This window comes from Mytilus galloprovincialis, chromosome 2, assembly GCF_965363235.1.
Source record: "Mytilus galloprovincialis chromosome 2, xbMytGall1.hap1.1, whole genome shotgun sequence".
Classification (NCBI taxonomy): domain Eukaryota; kingdom Metazoa; phylum Mollusca; class Bivalvia; order Mytilida; family Mytilidae; genus Mytilus; species Mytilus galloprovincialis.
Window position 1 is genome coordinate 107,093,631 of NC_134839.1, and position 22,153 is coordinate 107,115,783.

Here is a 22,153-nt window from a genome sequence, read left to right on the forward strand (position 1 = left end):
CTATCATTTATTGTTTCGTAAGAAACCGGGTTAAGAGATTTTAGAGGTATTCAATGAGAGCTAAGTCATCGTGTGTTATTCACATTTATAATATTTAGCCTTTAAAAGGAAGTTAAAAGTGTTTTTGTCTCTGTTATTCCTAAGATATTTAGGCTTTTCAAAACAAGTGTTGTGAAACAGTCATTTCAGTGTTTAGTCAAAGTTTATTCTTAGTATGAGTGGAATTCCTTTTGAAAAAAAGTAAATTCTAGTATAGTACAAATAATATATTACTGCGTTTCATTTAGTTTTTGCTGATTAAGGGACTTCAATAACAGGTAAACTTCCCGCGAATATATACTTCCATTTGATCCGTCAATTTTATTATTCTTATATTTTAACCATAGACGACTCATTCCGATGCACTAATAATATGGAAAACGACGCTTTAGCTTTTATGATTCGAGCGTCATTGGTGAGTCTTTTGTAGACGAAGCGCGCGTCTGACGTACAAATTGTCAATCCTGGTATCTATGGTTTAATGTTTTTAGGCTTTTATGAGTTTTACTCTTGTTCATTCTTTATAAGAAATTTCGTTAAAAGGGAACACATTTATTATTTAGTGAATAATAACTTTCTGCATACATCAAATTTCATAAACTAAGCAATTTTAAGATCAATCTGATCTACTTCTATATTATGATAACTCTTACCCAGACCATGGTTGCACAGTTCCAATAAACAGGAAAACACAGCACAACACAAGTGATAATTTCATGTTTACGTCTTAACAATATTATAGTGACAGTCTATCTTTCTGTTTCTTTAAACTAACTTGTTCTAGAACAGGTGCAACAAAAAGGAAGTTATTAATCTGGCTAGGATCCAAATGAATTTTTAGAACGCCTATGTTTTATAAATCTGTGAATATTAAAAAGATTAAAATTAGGGAAATTTTTTTACAGCGTTTATGACATTGAAATAATCGGAATAACTTAGAATGTCGTTTAATATCATGAAATCCAAACGTGCCATCTTGTTTACATAATCTAGTTACCATTAAGAGTAAATTAACATTATCTTCTATTTTCTACGCTTTATCTCTGCTAAAGCTGATCGTATTGACGTGTACCTCTCGAAGTGCCTTTTATAGAATCATGTTTAGTGGTTACAGTATAGCTGTGAAATAATTCTGAGTTTCTAGATAATACTCAATTAGCTTCTTTAGTGGGTTCTATAATCATTTTTAAACATATAAGTTTATAAACATACATCAGTGATCGTTTTGTTTCCATTCATTATCCTTCAAAGTTGTTTTATAAAGAAATCAATCACATCTAAAATTTAAATTGTTGCTCTGAAATATAGAGTAAATTCTAAAAACTATATTTGTGGCGGATTTTGTCAGAATAAGGATGGTTCTTTAAAGATGGAATTTGCACCGATATAGTTTCATAAAGTATATTTCAACTTTTAGAAAGTTTCAAGCTACTTCTAACAATTATCATAATATCAACTTGGACCATTGGTTTTCTTTATATTATCCAATATTCATATACTTTTAACACGATTTATACCGGTGTCACACATCAACGTTTAGCACCGACGTCCAAAAACCATGTACGCTTCTAATACGCTAGTAATTTTTGACGCATTCAACTTGTCGATAATATTTGTATCGTGTGCACAACCTGTTTAGTGCATACGAGAAGCGTATAATAACGTTTATCGGGCGTTGAAGTAGCATATATTGGCGTATGTCTGACGTTTGACACATATACAACTATAAATGTCAGAGCAATTTTCGTTAAATATCTTTAGGCGTAATACCACCAAATCATAGTACGTCACATCCGGTTGCATACGAAAACAGGTTGAAAAAATATTCCCTTGAAATTGACAGGTAAGTAATCCTACATTTCATTGCAGTAACACATTTCTGGTTCATAAACATATATCGTAGGTATTTCAAAGCACCATTATTTTTTTATTTGTGGTTTCTATAAAATATTTTTGAAATTTGAGATTACATGGTTACTAAAGCTTGTACATGTTGTACACAGATAAAAGAGAGGTGAAACTTTGATTGGTTAATTTCCAGTGATGGTTAACTTCATATATGCCATGAAATGTTATGTGATTTTTTTTTTCTATAGTATTGTACTTAATTGTATCTGTTGTATCCTTTATCTCTAGTTCGATGGGATAGATTCGTTCAACATAGTCAATAGTTATAAAAGGTACCAGGTTTATAATTTAGAACGCCAGACGCGCGTTTCGTCTACATAAGACTCATCACTGACGTTCATATCAAAATATTTATAAAGACGTTTTTTCTTCAAAAATATCCCTTTAAAATTGCAGTAATTTGTTTACACTTTAAAAACATCTCACATGCATTATCATATATTGTTAGATATACTGTTCCCAGTTGTCACATTGTATTGGATTTTGACATTAAAATTTGTCAAAAAGTAATTTTGAGTGTCTGTATAAAATATTTTCTACTGTCTCTTTTTTAAACATATATCTTTTGGTTTTCAATTATAGTGCTTATATTCATTTACTATGCATAGATGTATTTTGTCACCTGTCTGGATTTTTTTTGGAGTTGATAGCCAAAACCCGGAATTACCCTTATCCGCTTCTGGAATCGGATCCGATATTGTAAAATGTTGTCTTCACGGTAGCCATTTTTTAGTTTACAATGTCGTTTTTGTCAATTACACATTATTTGTCGGCGATTTTCTGTATAAAGCTAGCGGTTGAACAAAATGAACACAGCTGTCATGAATTATAATGATGAAAATAAGTTTTTAGATCGTTTATTTGGAAACTTTGGTGAAAAGGTTTGCGACGTAATTTCTTATTTTCTTTCAAGTGAAAGGTGACTCCGTCGGGCGTAGCTAGAAACCAAGTCGAATTACCGCGTGCAAAAGTGGAAGGTCGCGGACCTCGGACCACCGCTAATTTGCAACCCTTCCTCCAAATTGAAAAGATGTGAAAATTTTGTCTTTTAATTTGAAATTGCCGCCAATAGCTGAACAGTTGAAATTATGTTATAATAGACTACTGACGCTGTACTATGTATTGATGACAAACAATATTCCTACGACTTTTGCCATTTGGGAAATCTAAAGTACTTGTCTTAAGTGATTTTCGGCGATTAGATATTTCATACAATTGTTCTTTGACATTTAAGCCAAAAGTACAGGTCATAATAAACTACACAATGATTCCTAATGAGCACTACTTCCTATGTGTAACTTCAAAACTTTTGGATGATTTGACGGTCATTTTAGGTTTTTTTTGGTCATATTTTTTGTAATCCAGAATGAAAAGTATTAAAAAAATGTTCAATTAGTTATATATAACATAGTAGCCAGCTAGATAATAACAATGGCAAGAATTTCAGCATTTTATTGGGTGGAACACAAATCTAGGATACTCGCATAATGCAGCTTAACACGAGTTAGTTTACCGTTATGGAATAACCGTTTCACAGATGATATCAGATATAAGTATATTCCTTTTGTCTTTACTACAATCCCGAACGTATCACGAATTTGATCTACCAAAAATTTACCGGGTTTGTAATTACACGAGCAACACAACGGTCGGAGCATGGATCTTATTACCCCCCTGGAGCACCTGAGATCACCCCCATTTTTTGGTGAGGTTTGTTGTGCTAAGTCTTTGGTCTTATGTCTTGTGTACTATTATTTGTTTGTTTGTCTTTAGCCATGGCGTTGTCAGTTCATTTTTGATCTATGACTTTGACTGTTCCTCTGGTATTTGTCTCCCCTCTTTGATTGTCCTGATCTCAGAGCAATAATATACAAAGAAGAAATCCTACTTTCCCTTGAATTTGTAGTATATTTATATGAAGTATCATTGTTTGAAATTGCTTTCTATAAATACTGTTGAAGGAGCATCAAGTGATCTATATAATTGAAATAATAAAAACTCGACACACTAGACAAAATTATGAAACGTTCGACGTTTTTAAAATTCAACGGATGATTTGCATACTTTCCCATGATAAGTAAAAAAAACCAACTGTGTATAAGAATAATAAAAAAATGAAAACAACTCAATATACATTTAATGATACATTCATTATCTATTTCGTAAATCAAACCCTGTTATACAAGATAATCGACACTACTATAAAGATAATGAACATAAAAAAAACCCCTCACATTATAATGTCGTTTGTGGATTAATTTATACTATCAATAAACGTACGCAGATTTCACCTTAGTTATAACACTAAGAAACATCTATATGAAGTATGCCTTTTCTGAATGAGCTAAATCTAATCATATTGCAAGACACGTACGTTTTAAAGCTTATTAACGATTTATATTTTTTGTTCGACAGATAATATAATATAAATTAATTCATCTAGTATATTTCAACAAATGTTGGATTCCAATACATTACGCTTACAAAAGATTTTAACGAATTTGTTCGGCAAATAATGAAATATTATTTCATAGCTTTACTTTGATTTTGGTGCTTTATTGTAACCGTACTAATCTTTATAACTAGACAGATTGTATGTTTATTTCTGTCTTACATCGGTTATAATACTGTTATCTAGGTGTAAGGGATTAAGGGAACTAAATGACTGGTCTAAGTAGATAATTTGCAGATATCGCTAGTCTTTAATCACTGATAAAAGCTTCCTCCATCAAAGAAAACATGTCGCAATAATATATGCAAACGTACTGAAAGTGGTGTGAAACGGAAGACAATAGATATAGGAAGATGTGGTGTGAGTGCCGATGAGACAACTCTCCATCCAAATAACAATTTAAAAAAAAAATTAAAAAAAAAAAAAAAAAGGTAAACCATTTTTGGTCAATGTACGGCCTTCAACACGGAGCCTTGGCTCACACCGAACAACACGCTATAAAGGGCCCAAAATTACTAGTGTAAAACCATTCAAACGGGAAACCAACGGTCTAATCTATATAAAATAAAATAAAAAAAACGAGAAACATTTATCATAGATTTTCGTGTGAAGTCGTCCATCTGCGTCAATTTTGAGGAAAAGATCAAGGTATAAAGCAGTCCTACTAGTATCAGTAGTATCCTTAATTTCAAGTTCGCTGGGATATATGAGATGTAAGTATTGGCTGAAATATGGGTTATTCAATGATAGAACATCATCAATATATCGGAAAGTAAAATTAAAGAATTTCGCAAGGTGCTTTTTCTTTTTGTCTTTTAGAAGGTTCTGAATAAATTCTGCTTCATACGAGTACAAAAAACAAATCGGCCAGTAGGGGTTCACAATTAGTACGCATTGGAATACCGACTGTCTGTTGAAATATAAATCCTCCAAACTCAACAGATATATTGTCGATCAAAAAGTCCAGCATTTTGATTATATCATCTTCATTATATTTTCTTGAAGATTCAGTGTGATTCTTGACAAAAAATGAAAGAGTGTAACCCAAAACCAGAAATTTGTAAAAAGGACACAACTTCCCGAAACTCTTTTAATCAAAGAGCAGAATGCTCTGAGGGATACGATTGCCATTGTTTTCATTGATACATGTACAAAAAGTATTAATATGTTTTTTTCAAAAATAATTCAACTGTACGTGTAAAATTCAATTTACGTGATCTGAATAGTTATTCAACTTTAAAAATAGCCAATCCTCGATACAAGTGTATGAACAATGTACTTATTGTGTTTTATTTTTGTACGTTTAATTCTAAGTTGACGTTCCACAGCAGTCACAGAGAGTGAGATAAGTTATTTCACGTCGTACCTTATCACCTATTTTCCTACGTGCATTTTAGGTGGAACCCCATTCCTAACTCTTTAAATACTTAATTTCCCTTGGTCAGACGGCATGACTCCTTTCCGTACACATTCGTCTGTTTAAATTGCGATCGGTTTTAATATAACACGACGTCTATCGACAGAACGAGTTAATTTTTCTGGACTTATTGTCGTTTTGCGAAAGTTACTTCCGGAAGGGAGGCAACTCGAAGCGATAATATGGAAGACTCCATTTTGGTTGGGTGTTTTACGTTGTAGACTACATTTATTTTAATTTATGTGATGCAAATGATTTAAAATTATTTAACAACAATAACCCTCCATAGCAGACAGACATAGAAAGATCTCGTGAGTTTCAAATTAATCAATGGAGTGGGGAATCCAGAGCAACCATTTAGAAATCAGCTCTTTAAAAACATTCAACACTTAGCTGATATCTCTATAGAACATATTTTATTTGGAACAGACGAAATTACTGTTGAACAAAACACAATCCTTTTCAGAAATGTACATAGTTATATACGCCATACAAAAAGATTCTTTGATTAATATTGGCAATTTGCTGTATCTTAAAATGTACTCGTATCCAACTGTTATACTGTTTAAACGTACTATATCTATTGTATATATTTTTCATATTATACTGAAATATATAATTGCTATCATCTTGAAATTTTGTATATTGTACTTATATGGAGAGGATTATCTTAAGTTGTTATAACTTGTATCCAATCCTATTGTATATTTAAACAATAAAATGTGTTTAAACTAAACTAGCAACCATTTAATCTGATACCCTTCAAGTCAAAAAAATTATACGCATGTGCATAATTACCTAAAAAAACCATACACTTGTGATTTGTAGCAAGGACGTATATTAAATGTTAATTAAACGACCTCCATTTCATTATGGAAGTACATTATCAAATATCAGTTTCATAACGGTGACATAAGAAAACTCCAGTTCTTATATGACAGAAATAGATTAATCGATCGGAATCCAGAGAACTCGCGCATGTTATCAAAACTGGGGAATTCCCTCTGACGTGTTTCTAAATTTATAAAAACACTAAATGTAAATACTGCTTAATTCTGATTTTCCGTGTTGTAAAAAACACGCATACAAGTCAAGGGAAATATCGAAACATGAAGATTATGAGAAGAACATTATAGTTGTTTATATTCAATCGTTTGTTTTTTATACCATTTAAAGCAAAACAATCTCAAGAATCTGAGATGTTTCTTGATGTTTATATTAAAACGGTTGACGTGAGGGCATGGACCTGAGTCAATGGTATAAGTCTACAGATTGCTTAAAAGCAATCGTATTCCAAACAAGGAAGGATAACAATCATCAGAGAAGCAGATTTCACCACTATAAGTCGTGTATTTCGATATTTTTCCACTGTTAAATTTAAATTATTTTAAAAGCTCGGTAAGCCGCACGCTTTTTAAGTTAAGATTTAGCTGTCTCCAGTGGAGAAATATCGTAACACACTTGTTGCAGTATCTATATTTCATAAAGGCTACTTTCTATATTTTTCTTCAATTAAAAAAAAATAGATTATATATTAACATGAATCGATTTTTATGAGAAATATCGTTGCAGTGTAGGAAATAAACTCATCATAGATACCAGGACTAAATTTAGTATATACGCTAGACGCGTGTTTCGTCCACAAAAGACTCATCAGTGACGCTCGAATCCAAAAAAGTTAAAAAGGCCAAATGAAGTACGAAGTTTAAGAGCATTGAGGACCAACATTCCTAAAAGTTTTGCCAAATACAGCTAAGGTAATCTATGCCTGAGGTAGAAAAGCCTAAGTATTTCAAAAAATTAAAAAATTTGTAAACAGTAAATTTATAAATATAACCATATCAATGACAATTCATGTCAGTACAAAAAGTGCTGACTACTGGGCTTGTGATACCCTCGGGGAAAAAATCTCCACCAGCGGTAGCATCGACCCAGTGGTTGTAAATAAACTCATCATAGATACCAGGACTAAATTTAGTATATATACCAGACGCGCGTTTTGTCCACAAAAGACTCATCAATGACGCTCGAATCCAAAAAAAGTTAAAAAGGCCAATGAAGTACGAAGTTAAAGAGCAATTTAGACCAAAATTCCTAAAAGTTTTGCCAAATACAGCTAAGGTAATCTATGCCTGAGGTAGAAAAGCCTTAGTATTTCAAAAAATTAAAAAAATTGTAAACAGTAAATTTATAAATATAACCATATCAATGATAATTCATGTCAGCACAACAAGTGCTGACTACTGGGCTTGTGATACCCTCGGAATTTATATTTTTCCGATAAACGCGTCTTTTTGGGAGCTTATTCTCAAAAAAGTTTGTCTTTCTGTAAAAGTGTACAATGAACAAGATACTATATGAAAGTTTCACAGACAGGAGATAGCACAAGAGTATGATATTGATATTACCAAAAGACGAAGAAAGTGTCAAATATATGTCACCGTATTTGTGTTTTTGTTTATTATTGATGACCTGGATTTAATTATGTAGATTCAACAAAGAAAGAAGGAAGTTGAAACGTGGTTTCGCTCAAATATTTTAAGTGACAACGACGTAGTATAGATTTACAATAAGAATTAAAAATAAACCATTGTATTCAAATAATATATGTAAACAACAATGATGGTTCATCTATCAAATGAGTGTACTTATAGTTTTCACTTCTTTAAATATAGATAATGCAGTTTCCAATCAAAACTTCCTTTGCGGAAAAAAAGTGTCATGAAATATCCGATAGTTGAATGGAAAGTTGATATACACTACTATATTAATCAAAGGTAAAACAATTAGGTTATGTGGCATATTTTAACATTCAAAAGTTATGTCGCTATGGTAAGAAACATAGAGATAATATCTAGGAACCATTAATTGTGTACGTAAACAAAACAAAATATCTAGGAATAAATACTTTTTTCTATAGTATCAGACTTGTCAATATAATTTGAGATATAGCTCTTTTTCCTCTTTTGAATATCAATAATGTGATTATTTTTATAAATTTCATGTTAACAAAACTTTAAATTTTTCGAAAAACTACGGATTTTGTTATCCCAGGCATAGATTACCGTAGCCGTATTTGGCACAACTTTTTGGAACTTTGAATCCTTAATGCTCTTCAACTTTGTACTTGTTCGGCTTTATAAATATTTTGATATGAGCGTCACTGATGAGTCTTACGTAGACGAAATGCGCGTCTGGCGTACTAAATTATAATCCTGGTAACTTTGACAACTATTTACACCACTGGGTTGATGCCACTGCTGGTGGACGTTTCGTCCCCGAGGGTATCACCAGCCCAGTAGTCAACACTTCGGTGTTGACATGAATATCAATAATGTGATTATTTTTATAAATTTCCTGTTAACAAAACTTTGAATTTTTCGAAAAACGAAGTATTTTCTTATCCCAGGAATAGATTACCTTAGCCCTATTTGGCACAACGTTTTGGAGCTTTGAATCCTTAATGCTCTTCAACTTTGTACTTGTTTGGCTTTATAAATATTTTGATATGAGCGACACTGATGAGTCTTATTTAGACGAAATGCGCGTCTGGCGTACTAAATTATAATCATGGTACCTTTGATAACTATTTACAACACTGGGTCGATGCCACTGCTGGTGGACGTTTCGTACCCGAGGGTATCACCAGCACAGTAGTCAACACTTCGGTGGTGACATGAATATCAATAATGTGATCATTTTTATAAATATTCTGTTAACAAAACTTTGAATTTTTCGAAAAACTAAGGATTTTCTTATCCCAGGCATATAATGTGATCATTTTTATAAATTTCCTGTTAACAAAACTTTGAATTTTTCGGAAAACTAAGGATTTTCTTATCCCAGGCATAGATTACCTTAGCCGTATTTGGCACAACGTTTTGGAACTTTGAATCCTTAATGCTCTTCAACTTTGTACTTGTTTGGCTTTATAAATATTTTGATATGAGCGACACTGATGAGTCTTATGTAGACGAAATGCGCGTCTGGCGTACTAAATTATAATCCTGGTAACTTTGACAACTATTTACACCACTGGGTTGATGCCACTGCTGGTGGACGTTTCGTCCCCGAGGGTATCACCAGCCCAGTAGTCAACACTTCGGTGTTGACATGAATATCAATAATGTGATCATTTTTATAAATTTCCTGTTTCTCTTATATAGTTTTAGTTTTATTGTCATGTATTGTAATTTCAAATAGTTCAATGAAAAAAATCACCATAATTATTTGTACACTTTAATTTAAACTGTAATAGTACTGCTCCTCGGGGCGTTTTGATTGACAAATCCAAATTGTTGTTGTTGTTATTTGATATGACGGTTAAGAAGAGAGGTGTAACCATTAACTATCAGTTTAATAAAATAAATTACGTTTTGGATAAGTCAACAGCCGTACAAAATGCATCTAGTATAACATTTTATTATATTTCAGTTTGATAGTAATAAAAGAATTGTATAAGATAGTAATCTATCGGAATTAATATCCTGAAGGTGGTATCAATGTTAACACTCTGCACAAGTCTCAAAATAGATGGAAATAAAGGGATTTAAAGACATATCATTAAATAAAGAATACAAACAGCATACACAAGGAAACTATCTGTGCATAATATGACTTCAAAATAAATTATAAAGTGTAGCTTACTCCTATAATCATTGTACCTTCCTTTTAAAATTTTAAGTACATTGCACACTCCACATGTCGTTTGTTATTCTATGTTCGTGACCTTTTCACATTTAATTCAATGTTTTGAGAATGGTATAATGCAAAACGAAGAACAAAAAAAATGACTAATTCAATTTTGAACAGATAGATAAAAGACTTATTATGAACTGGGTATAATATGTGCTTAGACATATCGGCTTTGTTAGGTATAGTACAGGTTTTTTCCCAAATTAAATGGTCGTGGGAACATAGGCATACCAACAAGTTATTTAATCGCTTCGAGGTGCACTTTATATAGAATTTGAAGCAATATAACTTCCCCAAATAGTTGTTAATGTTACTTTTGGTCGGAATTTGGTGGAATTTTTATTCCCCGGGGTATCACCAGCTTAGTAGTCAGCACTTCTGTGCTGACATGAGTTATGATTGATAAGGTCATATTTATAAATTGAGTGCTAAGGCTTTTCTACCTCAGAAATATATTATCATAGCTGTTTTTGTCAAAATGTTTAGGAATTTTGGTCCTCAATACTCCCCGACTTCGCACTTTATTTTGCCTTGTTTGGATTTAAAAGTCACTGATGAGCCATTTGTAGACGAAACGCTCGTCTGACGTTAACAATAAAATTTAAATCCTGGTATCTATGTTGAGTTGTTAAGGATAAAACGGAGCTACTTCAAACAATTAGACAACGTGAATACTGTTGAGCATTATAATTGGTTTGCTACGTTCTTCCCTATTTATATAAAATTAAACTAAGCAAAAGAAGAGTGGCCAAATATACCAGAGAGACATTCAAACTCATAGATCAAAATCAAAATAACAACGCCATGGCTAAAAAAGAAACAGACAAATAAAAAAATAATACTACACAAGATACAATATAGAAAACTAAAGACTAAGCCACACGACCCCAACCAAAAATGGGATGATCGCTGGTGATTCGGAGGGGTAAGCAGATCCTGTCCCACTCGTGTTGCTCAAATTATTACAAACCCGGTAAATAGTCTTATTCGGTAAATCATATTCGTGAAAATTTTGAACCGTTATAAAATATATATAGTAAAATAAGACGTATATGCACATTTGTTTTACATTTAGTACGAATCCACTTAAAGAATGACTGTAATGTTTTCTATCTATGAAAAAATAACATAAAAAAGTGATGCACACTGAATAACCCGCATAACGTGTCATCTTAAATTGCACCACATTTGTGATATTATTTCAAATATAACAGTCATTCATTTTAAATTATTTCTAAGTTTCGTTTTGAGCCGGAGTTAATTATGACAAAAAACATTGGAAACGTCTTGGTCACATGACAAAATTATGTCTATGAGGCGAGAGACAAAACACTGTTAGCCAATCAGCATACGCATTACTGCCAACATTAAATTATTCTGTAATATTGACAATTTATTTCATTTCAAATTGTGAGATACATAACTTCGGAGTTTGTTGTCCAAATTTACCAGTTCATTTCATCGGTAAACAATCAACACAGATCACATGAAAAATAAGTGGATTTGCTAATTATACTTTCCTTAATACTTATGTAATTATTTGATGTAATATGTTTATTCTTTAAAAATCAGTTATTATCATTTATTTTCCTGTTAGATTGCATTCTTTCGTCATGGCGGTTCCTCCATCGCACTAGCGCTATGCAGTGATCGGATTTCTAACAAGAGGTCTCGTAGTAAAAGACACTGCATACAGGAAAATTTCGACGAATTTGTGTACGGGAAGATATCAATTCAATAGCAGTACATTTAGGAAGATTTTGATAATAAAGTAAACTCAGCCATTCAAGTATATTAAAAACCATGCAACCATTTGTTTTAATTTGAGTTGCATATGACTTTAGCACAACATAATCTTATCCTACTTCTTATTAAGTTGATGTGATTCAAGATTTTGTAAGATACTTTAATTTTATATTCTCAACTATTCATTAGACTGAAACACCAATAAACATCTGTTCCCTTGGGATTCCAATTTACCAACAACAACAAAATATTTTTAAAGGACATAAAATGATACATAGATATGAGAAGATGTGGTATGAGTGCCTATGAAACAACTATTTATCCAAGTCACAATTTGTAAAAGGACAGCATTATATGTCAAAATACGGTTTTCAACACAGATCATTGGCTTGCACCGAACAACAAGCTGTAAACGGCACTACAAATGACTAGTGTAACAGTGAACTATAGAAAACAGCCGTTTGACATTACATAACATCTTCATTTCAAACAAAGAAATATAAACGGCAAGAAGAAGATGTTTTACTTCATTACATGTATTTTTTTTTATTATTTACAAAACTCAAGTAAACAGATTGAACTAATTTTAAATGACTATAAATATAAAAATAAGAAAGAGTATGATTTTCAACGAGACAAATTGTCACCAGAAACCACATGATGTTTACAACTATAGGTCACTTCGACAATTAGCAAATACAAATTACAACAATGTCAGCAACAAAAGCCCCGAAATAAAAATGTAAAACCAATGCGTACGAGAAACTAACTGCAAGATATATGTGAAACACATCTATTGAAAAAATCATTTTGTCAAGCTTGATTTAAAAGTAAAAGAAATAATGCCCAGACGGAATGAATTGTATATTTAGTACTAATCAAATATACAAACACAAACACATCAGCTGTTATGTAGAACCATCAGTTGGTACAAATGAAAAACAAACACCATGTGTTATATGTTACATATTTGTTATCCGTTCATTTTTGTTTAAATTGTATTACATTGCCATTTCGAGGCCTTTTATAGCTGACTATGCGGTATGGGCTTTGTTCATTGTTGAAAACCGTACGGTGACCTATAGTTGTTAATTTGTGTGTTGTTTTTGTTATTTTAGAATTGTCTACAAAAGAGGTGATGGTACAATACTGAATGAACTGCCAGTGGACACGTGCATTACTGAATGAACTGCCAGTGGACACGTGCAATACTGAATGGACTGCCAGTGGACATTTTTAAGATAACAATATTCGTTTTAAAAAATATGTTTAGAAATTTTCAAATATGGACAATAGGTCAGTTGTTTATCGGAAGATATTGCAGATATTTATCGAAATTGCCATTATATACTAAAACCAATTTTCAATTGTAAGTTAATTAAAAAAGTAAATTTAGGTAGAAGTCAATGAATAAATAAAAACACAAAAATCAAAGGCTTTGTTCTCCAGAAATGTATTTATAAATATATATTCATATTAACACCCATAATAGTCAAACTATGATAAAAAGTACCTTTGTTCTTAACAACTAGTTGAATACATAGGACGGTACAGTATAGTCAGATGCAGATGTGGACAAATAATCGTTCCAAGTATGACAGCTTTTGTCAAATGAATTTCCGAAAAGATACGTTTACAAATTGACATTATTTTAATTTAGAGACGAAATAGAGATACCAAACGAACATTAAAACTCAGAAAAAAGTAAAATCACAAAAATACTGAACTTAGAGGAAAATCAATTCGGAAAGTCCATAATCACGTGGCAAAAACAAATAACAAAACGCATCAAAAACGAATGGACAAGAACTGTCATATTCCTGACTTGGTACAGGCATTCTCAAATGTAGAAAATGGTGGATTAAACCTTGTTCTATAGCGCTAACCCTCTCACTAAATTCTGTTATATTTACATTGATGCGTTAACTAAACAGAAACAATAAATAAAATAGTCAAAATATGGGTACATCAGTCATCATCGTATAACAATTTTAAAAGGAACAATTTAACAGAACACAAAAACATCTATCTACAAACACATTCATTGATTTGTGTGTCTGACGTCAGTAAATGTTATACGTCACATAAATTTGTCGTTCAATGAGCATACAAACAATTTTAAAATTTACATAAGCAATGTTAGCATATGGGGTTAGAAATTCAATGTAAAAAAAAATTTCAGAAATAGACCGCGATTGAAAATAGTCCAAAAGTTATATATAGAATTTATAAGAATCCACATATAGTTAATTCCACTACGCGATTGAATGATTTTGACGTTTATGGTTCAACGTATTTTGTAATTCATAAAAGAAATATATCACAATGACATAAACTAGAACAATATCATACTGCAGTTAGAAGAGATAAAATACTAAATTTCACTTAGACAATAGTCAAAGTGCTGAAACTCCCATAAAATAGTCCGATATAAATGCATTAAAAAGTCGTCAACTTCACATAATGGCAATACAAAAACAATCTCAGGATAGATGAAACGCCTCGTTCAATAAAAAATGGCAAAAATGTTCGAATCAAAATCGAGGCACAAGATATCAAAAAATTTCATCAAGTATGCGAGCTTTCTGTAACATGCACAGATAAGATCTACATGTGGCATTGTAACAATACAAAAATGTTTCTTAAAACTCCCATTAAAATTGTCAAATCAAATGATTTAGCGTAATCAAAAAAAATTGTCAACAAACGATCATTCAATGTATGAAAACAAAAAAGAATTAATGTGTTAAGGACTATTGTCATATCCCCTACAACAAGATGATCTAAGAATAAATAAGAAAGATGTAACAGATACGGAAACATTTATGCAAAAAAAAAAAAACAAAACACTAATGACACCATAGCTGAACGATACTAAGAAACAAAAACAGTCCATACTTAATATTTATCGAAATTGCCATTATATACTAAAATCAACAATCAATTATAAGTTAATTAAAATAGTAAATTTATGTAGAACCTGCAGATAGTAATTTGTTTGTTTGGACAAGTGAAGGACTCTAACTATGATTTACTATCCATATGACGTTCAGAAATAGATAAGTAGATATGGTATACTAACCAGTTAAAAAACTCTATACAAGAGTCCAAACAACACAGATATTTTCGGATGTAGAAAATGTTAGAATAAACCTTATTGTATAGCTAACTAAATGCCCAGTGTGAACAAAACAAGTAGACAAAAAATATAAAAAAAGTTTTACAGCAGTCAGAATGTGCTATAATCTTAATCACACACAAGAACAAACAAATATTTAAACAGGAAAAAACAAAAAGGCATAATAACAAAGCATATAAATAAAAAGGAAAGACAAGGATATAGCATATAGTTATGTCGATTTTAGTTCATCGATTACATATTTCAAACTGTATTATTAACAATGTTTGAATGAAATCTTATTAAGAATCTGTTTGAAAAAAATCTGCACAATACCTTTTGTTTAGAGTTCTTTTATATATAAATATTTATATCTATCGTCTCCAAATACAGTTTTGAGGTTATTTATCTGCGTATATGTTTTGGTGAAGGACACGATATGCAAAAGAAGGAAGAAGGAAATTAATCTTAAATGAGTTCCAATGTTTGGAGGAATTGAAATCCACACAAGACACCTAATACATTGAAATGCTTATCATGAAACGAAATAAATCTAAAAAAGAGATCAAAACATAATAAAATGAATTGAATTACTGTTTAAGGAAAATGGGCAAAATTCCTAAATTGAAGAAGGTGAAAGAGTTACATAACCAAATGTTCAAGATGAAATTGAAGTCTTCACTTTTCAAAAACATCAATTTTGTTTGTTTTGTTTTGGGTCTGTTATAAGTATATTTCCCGTCAGATGTATACACAGAGTATACATGATATGTTTTACTTATGACTGTATCATTTATGGTCTCATAAATTCGTTCATCAAAGTTGTCTTTGTTGATACGTACCTTGTTTTTGAAATTTAAAGGACTTGACCATACGCCAATTTTAGCATGTAAAACGTACCACTTCCAATGTAAATAAGACCCTTATTTTGCTAGCATATGTTACTTTAATATTGTTTTGTATATTATTGTACTTTTGAAGTCAGTATCGTCAATTACAATACTTATTTACGGTTGCTATTTATATATGTGAAAAATTCCATCCTAATAATGAAGTTAACGATGATATTCTCCTCAATGTGTAAGAGTTCAATTGCTTGAATCCTCGTAAATGAAGTAAAAATCAGTACAAGGTGTAATGCTATATATAAAGGCAATAGTAGTATACCGCTGTTCAAAATACATAAATCGATAGAGAAAAAACAAATCCGGGTTACAAACTAAAACGGAGGGAAACGTATCAAATATAAAAGAACTACGACACAACAGAGACGCAACAAGAAATATAACACACACAGAAACAAACTATAATGTGACAATGGCCATTTTCCTGACTTAGTACAGGGCATTTTATTAAAAAAATGGTGGGTTGAACCTGGTTTTGTGTCATGCCAAACCTCCCGCTTTAATGGCAGTGTTAATTATAACAATAAAATGACAATATTACACACAGGGTTACAATAAATAAACAGATAAATGGGAGAAAATATAAGACAGAGAAACAAACGAGCCATCATCGTTTCCTCCTATAAGTCTTTGTTAAATTTTCACTTTTCAAAAATTTGTGCAGAATTTATCTTTATCTAAATAAAGAAATACTTGTCATAAGCTAAGTGATCCTGTCTAGTAATACTGACAAAATTTAAACATAAACAGCTTTCATCAATCTTCTAGATACTTATTACATAACTCCAATTAAAATTGTCAAATGACTACAAAGGATAACGTATGGTGATAAGAATATGTTAATAAATGATCCTACAAAATATGAAAGCACTACATTAAGCGATCCAAAAAGAATTAATGTGTTTTGGACCATTGTCATATTTCTCCTATAAAGCAGACGAAGAACAAAAAGAAAAGAAATATGTTACAGATACGGAACAATTCACTCATCATAGACACCAGGATGAAAAAAATGCATTTTGCACAAGACGATCGTTTCGTTTACGGAAGACTAATCAGTGATGCTAATAAAAAGATGACATGATGCCAAATAAAATACGAAGTTAAAAAGCATTGACGACCTAAAATACCCAATAGTTTGGGCAAATACATCTAAGGTAACCAATTCCTGAAGGAGAAAAACCTTAGTATTTCAAAAAATTTAAAGTTTTGTAAACATTCCATTTATAGTTATGACCATATAAATGATTATTCATGTCAACACAGAAGTGGTAACTACTGTGCTGTTGATAACCTCGGAAAATACAAAATCCACAAGCAGTGACATCGACCTCGTGAATGTAAATACACTCATGTAAACAGGATTAAAATTTTACTTTTGCACCAGACGCGCGTTTTGACAACAAAAGATTCACCAGTGATGCTCGAACCAAAACACAAAACAAAACATAGATGATGCTACCATAGCCGAACAGTACTAAGACACAAAACCAATTCATACTCACAACACAGACTCTTATGATCGAACTACAGAGTTAAAAATCCCAAATTGTAGCAGAACTACGGTAGTCCGAACTGGTAGTAAGTTCTTTTGTTATAAGTAGTACGCTTCGGGTTGCTTATGGTCAGTAAAACTCCGATAATCGGAGTATTTTCAATGCAATGAATATCAGAAGGAGATTATGAGAGTTTGTTACAGTGAGTTGAACATATCAGATGTCATCAAGGTCGGAACTTCTGAAAAAAGTAAAAACACACAAGTACTGAACTCAGAGGAAAATCCAATCGGAAAGTCCATAACCACATAGCAAAACAAAATAACAAAACACATTAAAAACGAACGAACAAGAACTAGCATATTCCTGACTTGGTACAGGCATTTTCAAATGTAGAAAATGGTGGATTAAACCTGGTTTTATAGCGCTAAACCTCTCACTTTGTTGACAGTCTCATCAAATTCCGTTATGTTTACAATGATGCGTAATAAATAAAATAGTCAAAATATGGGTACATCAGTCATCATCGTGTAACAATTTTAAAACGAACAATTTAACAGAATACAAAAACATCTATCTACAAACACATTCATTGATTCGCGTGTCTGACGTCAAATTTTTTTATACGTCACATATTTTTTGTCGTTTTAAAACAAGTGTTTAAACAAACAACTCACAAGGGTAATGTTAACATACAGGGTATACAAATATGTTTAATCACCAACATATTAGAGCAGGAAGAACTTATCCCTTCTAGTGTTAATTTTTCCAGGGGTTTGGATGAATATGTGTTGCTTTATCTTAAGTTTTCTGTGTAATGTTTTGTTATTGCTGTTTGTGTTTTTATCAATTTTCGTTTTGGCTATGGATTGTTAGGGACTAATGATTCTGATTGTGCCTTAGTAACTTCGCAATATATTCTATGGCCGTGTCATGAGCCCATACAAAATGTCATAAAAAACAAAAATAATTCACTGATATTTTCTTAGAGACAACATAAGTTTATCGATGGTGAAATCCAGTTATTGCATTCAGAATACACATCTTAAATAAATAAATAAAGGCAACAGTAGTATACCGCTGTTCAAAACTCATAAATCCATGGACAAAACATTTTGTTATAATGTCAGATCACGTTTTCATAAGAATCAACAGTGCCGGTCAATTTATTCTATTGTAAGGCCAAATCAAATACCTAGTCTTAAACATGAAAAAAACCATGATATTCCGGACCATAGTGCACCGAATACGTATATGGTTATTTGGGATAGAAAATTAAACCTTAATGTTTCAATTGATTCAAAATCTTGAAAACATAAAAATTACAAAAGGATGACCGTATAATGAAAGTTCATGCAAACTGTTTTGATAAAAAAGAGATATGGTAAACAACTCTATACTTTATTTGTTTCCTTTAAAATTATGAAATTATAAAAGATGAACGAAAATAAGTTCCCCCTATTTAATTGATTCTAATTAACTAATTCTTCCTAATTGTGAACTTTATATCTAGAATCACTTTAAGTTTCGTACTAAAAATAATAGATATATTCTGAAAACGGAAGATATTTGAAAGCAGGCACCTGATAAATTAATTTGTAATTTGTGCCGACCTCGGTCGAGCCAGGTTGCATCATATTTCAACATTTACCGTGAGTTTACGTTAAGGGTATTGTAAATAGTTGTCAATGTTGAGCTATATGTACCAAATGTATATTAAATCTTATAAATCGTCTTCGTTCTTGCCCATAAGTAGAGCAGTAAAGGTTAAAATTTAAATCAGCAAACACATGACAAACAACAGTCTACAATAACGTAAAAACTAAAAGCAAAGCAACAAGAGTTTCATAAAACAATGGGAGTGATATCATATATTCTAAAAACAAGCTGATAAGGATAGATATTTTAGTGATTGAATGACCTAAACTGCAACATGAGAAAACATCACAATTCCCTCTATGCATCGGAATTTAAACGTATTCCAAACGTATTACAAGAACAGAAAAATAAAATGTCATTTACTGCACAATTATTTATGCCATTTGATTTTACAATAGAAGTTGTGAATAGTAATAAGAACGATTATAGGTGCTTTACATAAGAGATCAAGTTACCTTGGGCTGCCGAAAAATTAATCATGGCACCATCAACTGATTTTGGGTGTCATCTTGTTTTTCAACGTTTCTTTTACTTTTTCTATTTTAACACTTGTTTGTCTTCTCTGGATCCAATGAAATAAATGGACCCAATTCAATGGAACTATCCCATGAGATATAATGTTAACATAAGTGCAGATGTGCATTTGGGGAATGATATATTCAAGATGGCTGCCGTTGATATAGAAACTGCAAAAATTCAGACAAAAAAGGAATGTGTTTCAAACTTACTGAATCTTTATAGAACTGGTAAGTGGCATTTGTGAAGTTGCAGTTTGACTTTGGACTTTAAAAAATGGTCGACGTTACAATGGAATGAGCTAAAGGTTCCAAAATTTCAATTGCTACAATCTTAATGAAACTTTACAAAAATTGTAACTGGTACGTGAAGATTTATTTTGGTATTTGAAATGACATGTTACCATAGCAATAGGAGACGAGGGTGGCATCCGCTAGTGCTCGCAATTGTAAATATTGTTGTTTATCTATTGTTTGTCATAAAAACGCTTATGACTGCCTATATTGTATTAATGAGTTTAATAACAAGTAATGCCTGATTTGATACCATTTAATGTATTATATATATACATCTGATGTACACAAAAAATATTGACACCTTATGTTTGTGGCATAACATAACTTATACTTTTCACTTTTTTGGTCTTTTGGAAAATGTTGTTTGTGCTGTATGTAGACCCTTCTACAACGAAATCATAGGTTTGAACGTAGTTTTCAATTTAGACTCGTTTATAGAAAAGTCCCAAGATGGATAAAAGCGCTAGACAATGCTGCTTTTAAAACTTTTTTTGTGTATTTAATTTTTAATATATATAGGGAAGAACCAAAAATTTGCGAAAGCAAATTTACAGATCTAACATTGATGGGTTGATGTTTAGACGAGTTGTATATATATATATATAAATGTGGTATGATTGTCAATGAGACAGATCTGCAAAGGAGACGAAATATCACAGAAATTAATAACTAGATGTCACGGTACGGGGATTTTAACCTATATTTAGATTTTCGGAATAATACAAGCAAAATCAAAAACAACACAATTTCAAAATAAATCTTATTTAAATGTAATATTTCTTACCCGGACCATGGTTGCACAGTTCCAATAAATAGAAAAACACAACATAATACCAGTAATTTAAAAGCCATGATTACGTCTTGAACATGTCAGTTACATCGAGAAACTATTTCTATCTTTCGGGTTCCTTTAATTTATAGTCTTGAGAACAGGTTTGTTAAATCGAAAAGGAAGTAATAATCTGGCTGGAGTCCAATTTAAAAAAATACTTTAAGTGATATATGAGGTATAAAAACCAATTAATTTCACAATTAGAAGTAGGGAAATTTACTATACAATTTGTCATTAAAATCAAATTTGAAACTCTCGTTTAATGTTTGGGTTATTCGATTTTCATATGATATGTTATCAATTGAAGTATGATCGTTTGATAAATCTTGTTGTCATAAATGACAGGTGTATCCACCCCAAAAAAATATAAAACCAAAAGTAGATGTGATTTTATTGACAAGCGAAACACTGAAACACTTATCCATCATGGACTAGATTTTCCTTGTTTATAAGATGTTTCGTTAACTTTATCGTTATCGTTATGTTTCGTTAACTTAATCGTTATGGTTCGTTAACTTTATCGTTATGTTTCGTTAACTTTATCGTTATGTTTCGTTAACTTTATCGTTATGTTTCGTTAACTTTATCGTTATGGTTCGTTAACTTTATCGTTATGTTTCGTTAACTTTATCGTTATGGTTCGTTAACTTTATCGTTATGTTTCGTTAACTTTGTTTTGCTAGTATTTGTTTTATGTGGTTTTTTTTTGCATAAGGGCTGTTTGTATTAATATTTGCTGCTTTGTTCGAACAAAGATGACCGATAAATATTGACAAAGCCATGGCAACAAGAATTTATTCAGCCACATTTAAAGTACCTATATTTGAGTGTGTACAAAGAAAAATAAGGTTTGGTTTATTTGCATGATGGATCATGAAACTTTGATTACTACAATATAAATGACTAGTTAAAATGGCGAATCAAATCAATTGAAATATGATTCAATCGCCTCTGACAAGTCTTGTTCAGTAGACACATGCCTCTAGAATACAAACGTATAAACCTGGTATATATGACGAGTTTTTATTAAAGGATTACTTTGAAACAGGTTTGACTACACAGCTGTAAGAAAAT

General features: G+C 31.4%; 1 protein-coding gene across 2 annotated transcripts in view; it reads right to left on the reverse strand.

Moving 5' to 3' along the window:
- LOC143065294 (uncharacterized) overlaps nucleotides 1-21,115 on the reverse strand; it is an 81,380-nt gene extending 60,265 nt beyond the window's left edge. Inside the window, exon 1 of one of the 2 annotated variants that reach the window (XM_076238788.1) lies at nucleotides 21,032-21,115. In XM_076238788.1, the coding sequence (XP_076094903.1) occupies nucleotides 21,032-21,099 (68 nt within the window). In that variant the 5' untranslated portion in view covers nucleotides 21,100-21,115. Of the gene's footprint in view, nucleotides 1-692; nucleotides 831-21,031 lie in introns of those variants that run through there. The other variant, XM_076238790.1, reaches the window with a different exon arrangement.
- Nucleotides 21,116-22,153: the final 1,038 nt, after the last annotated feature.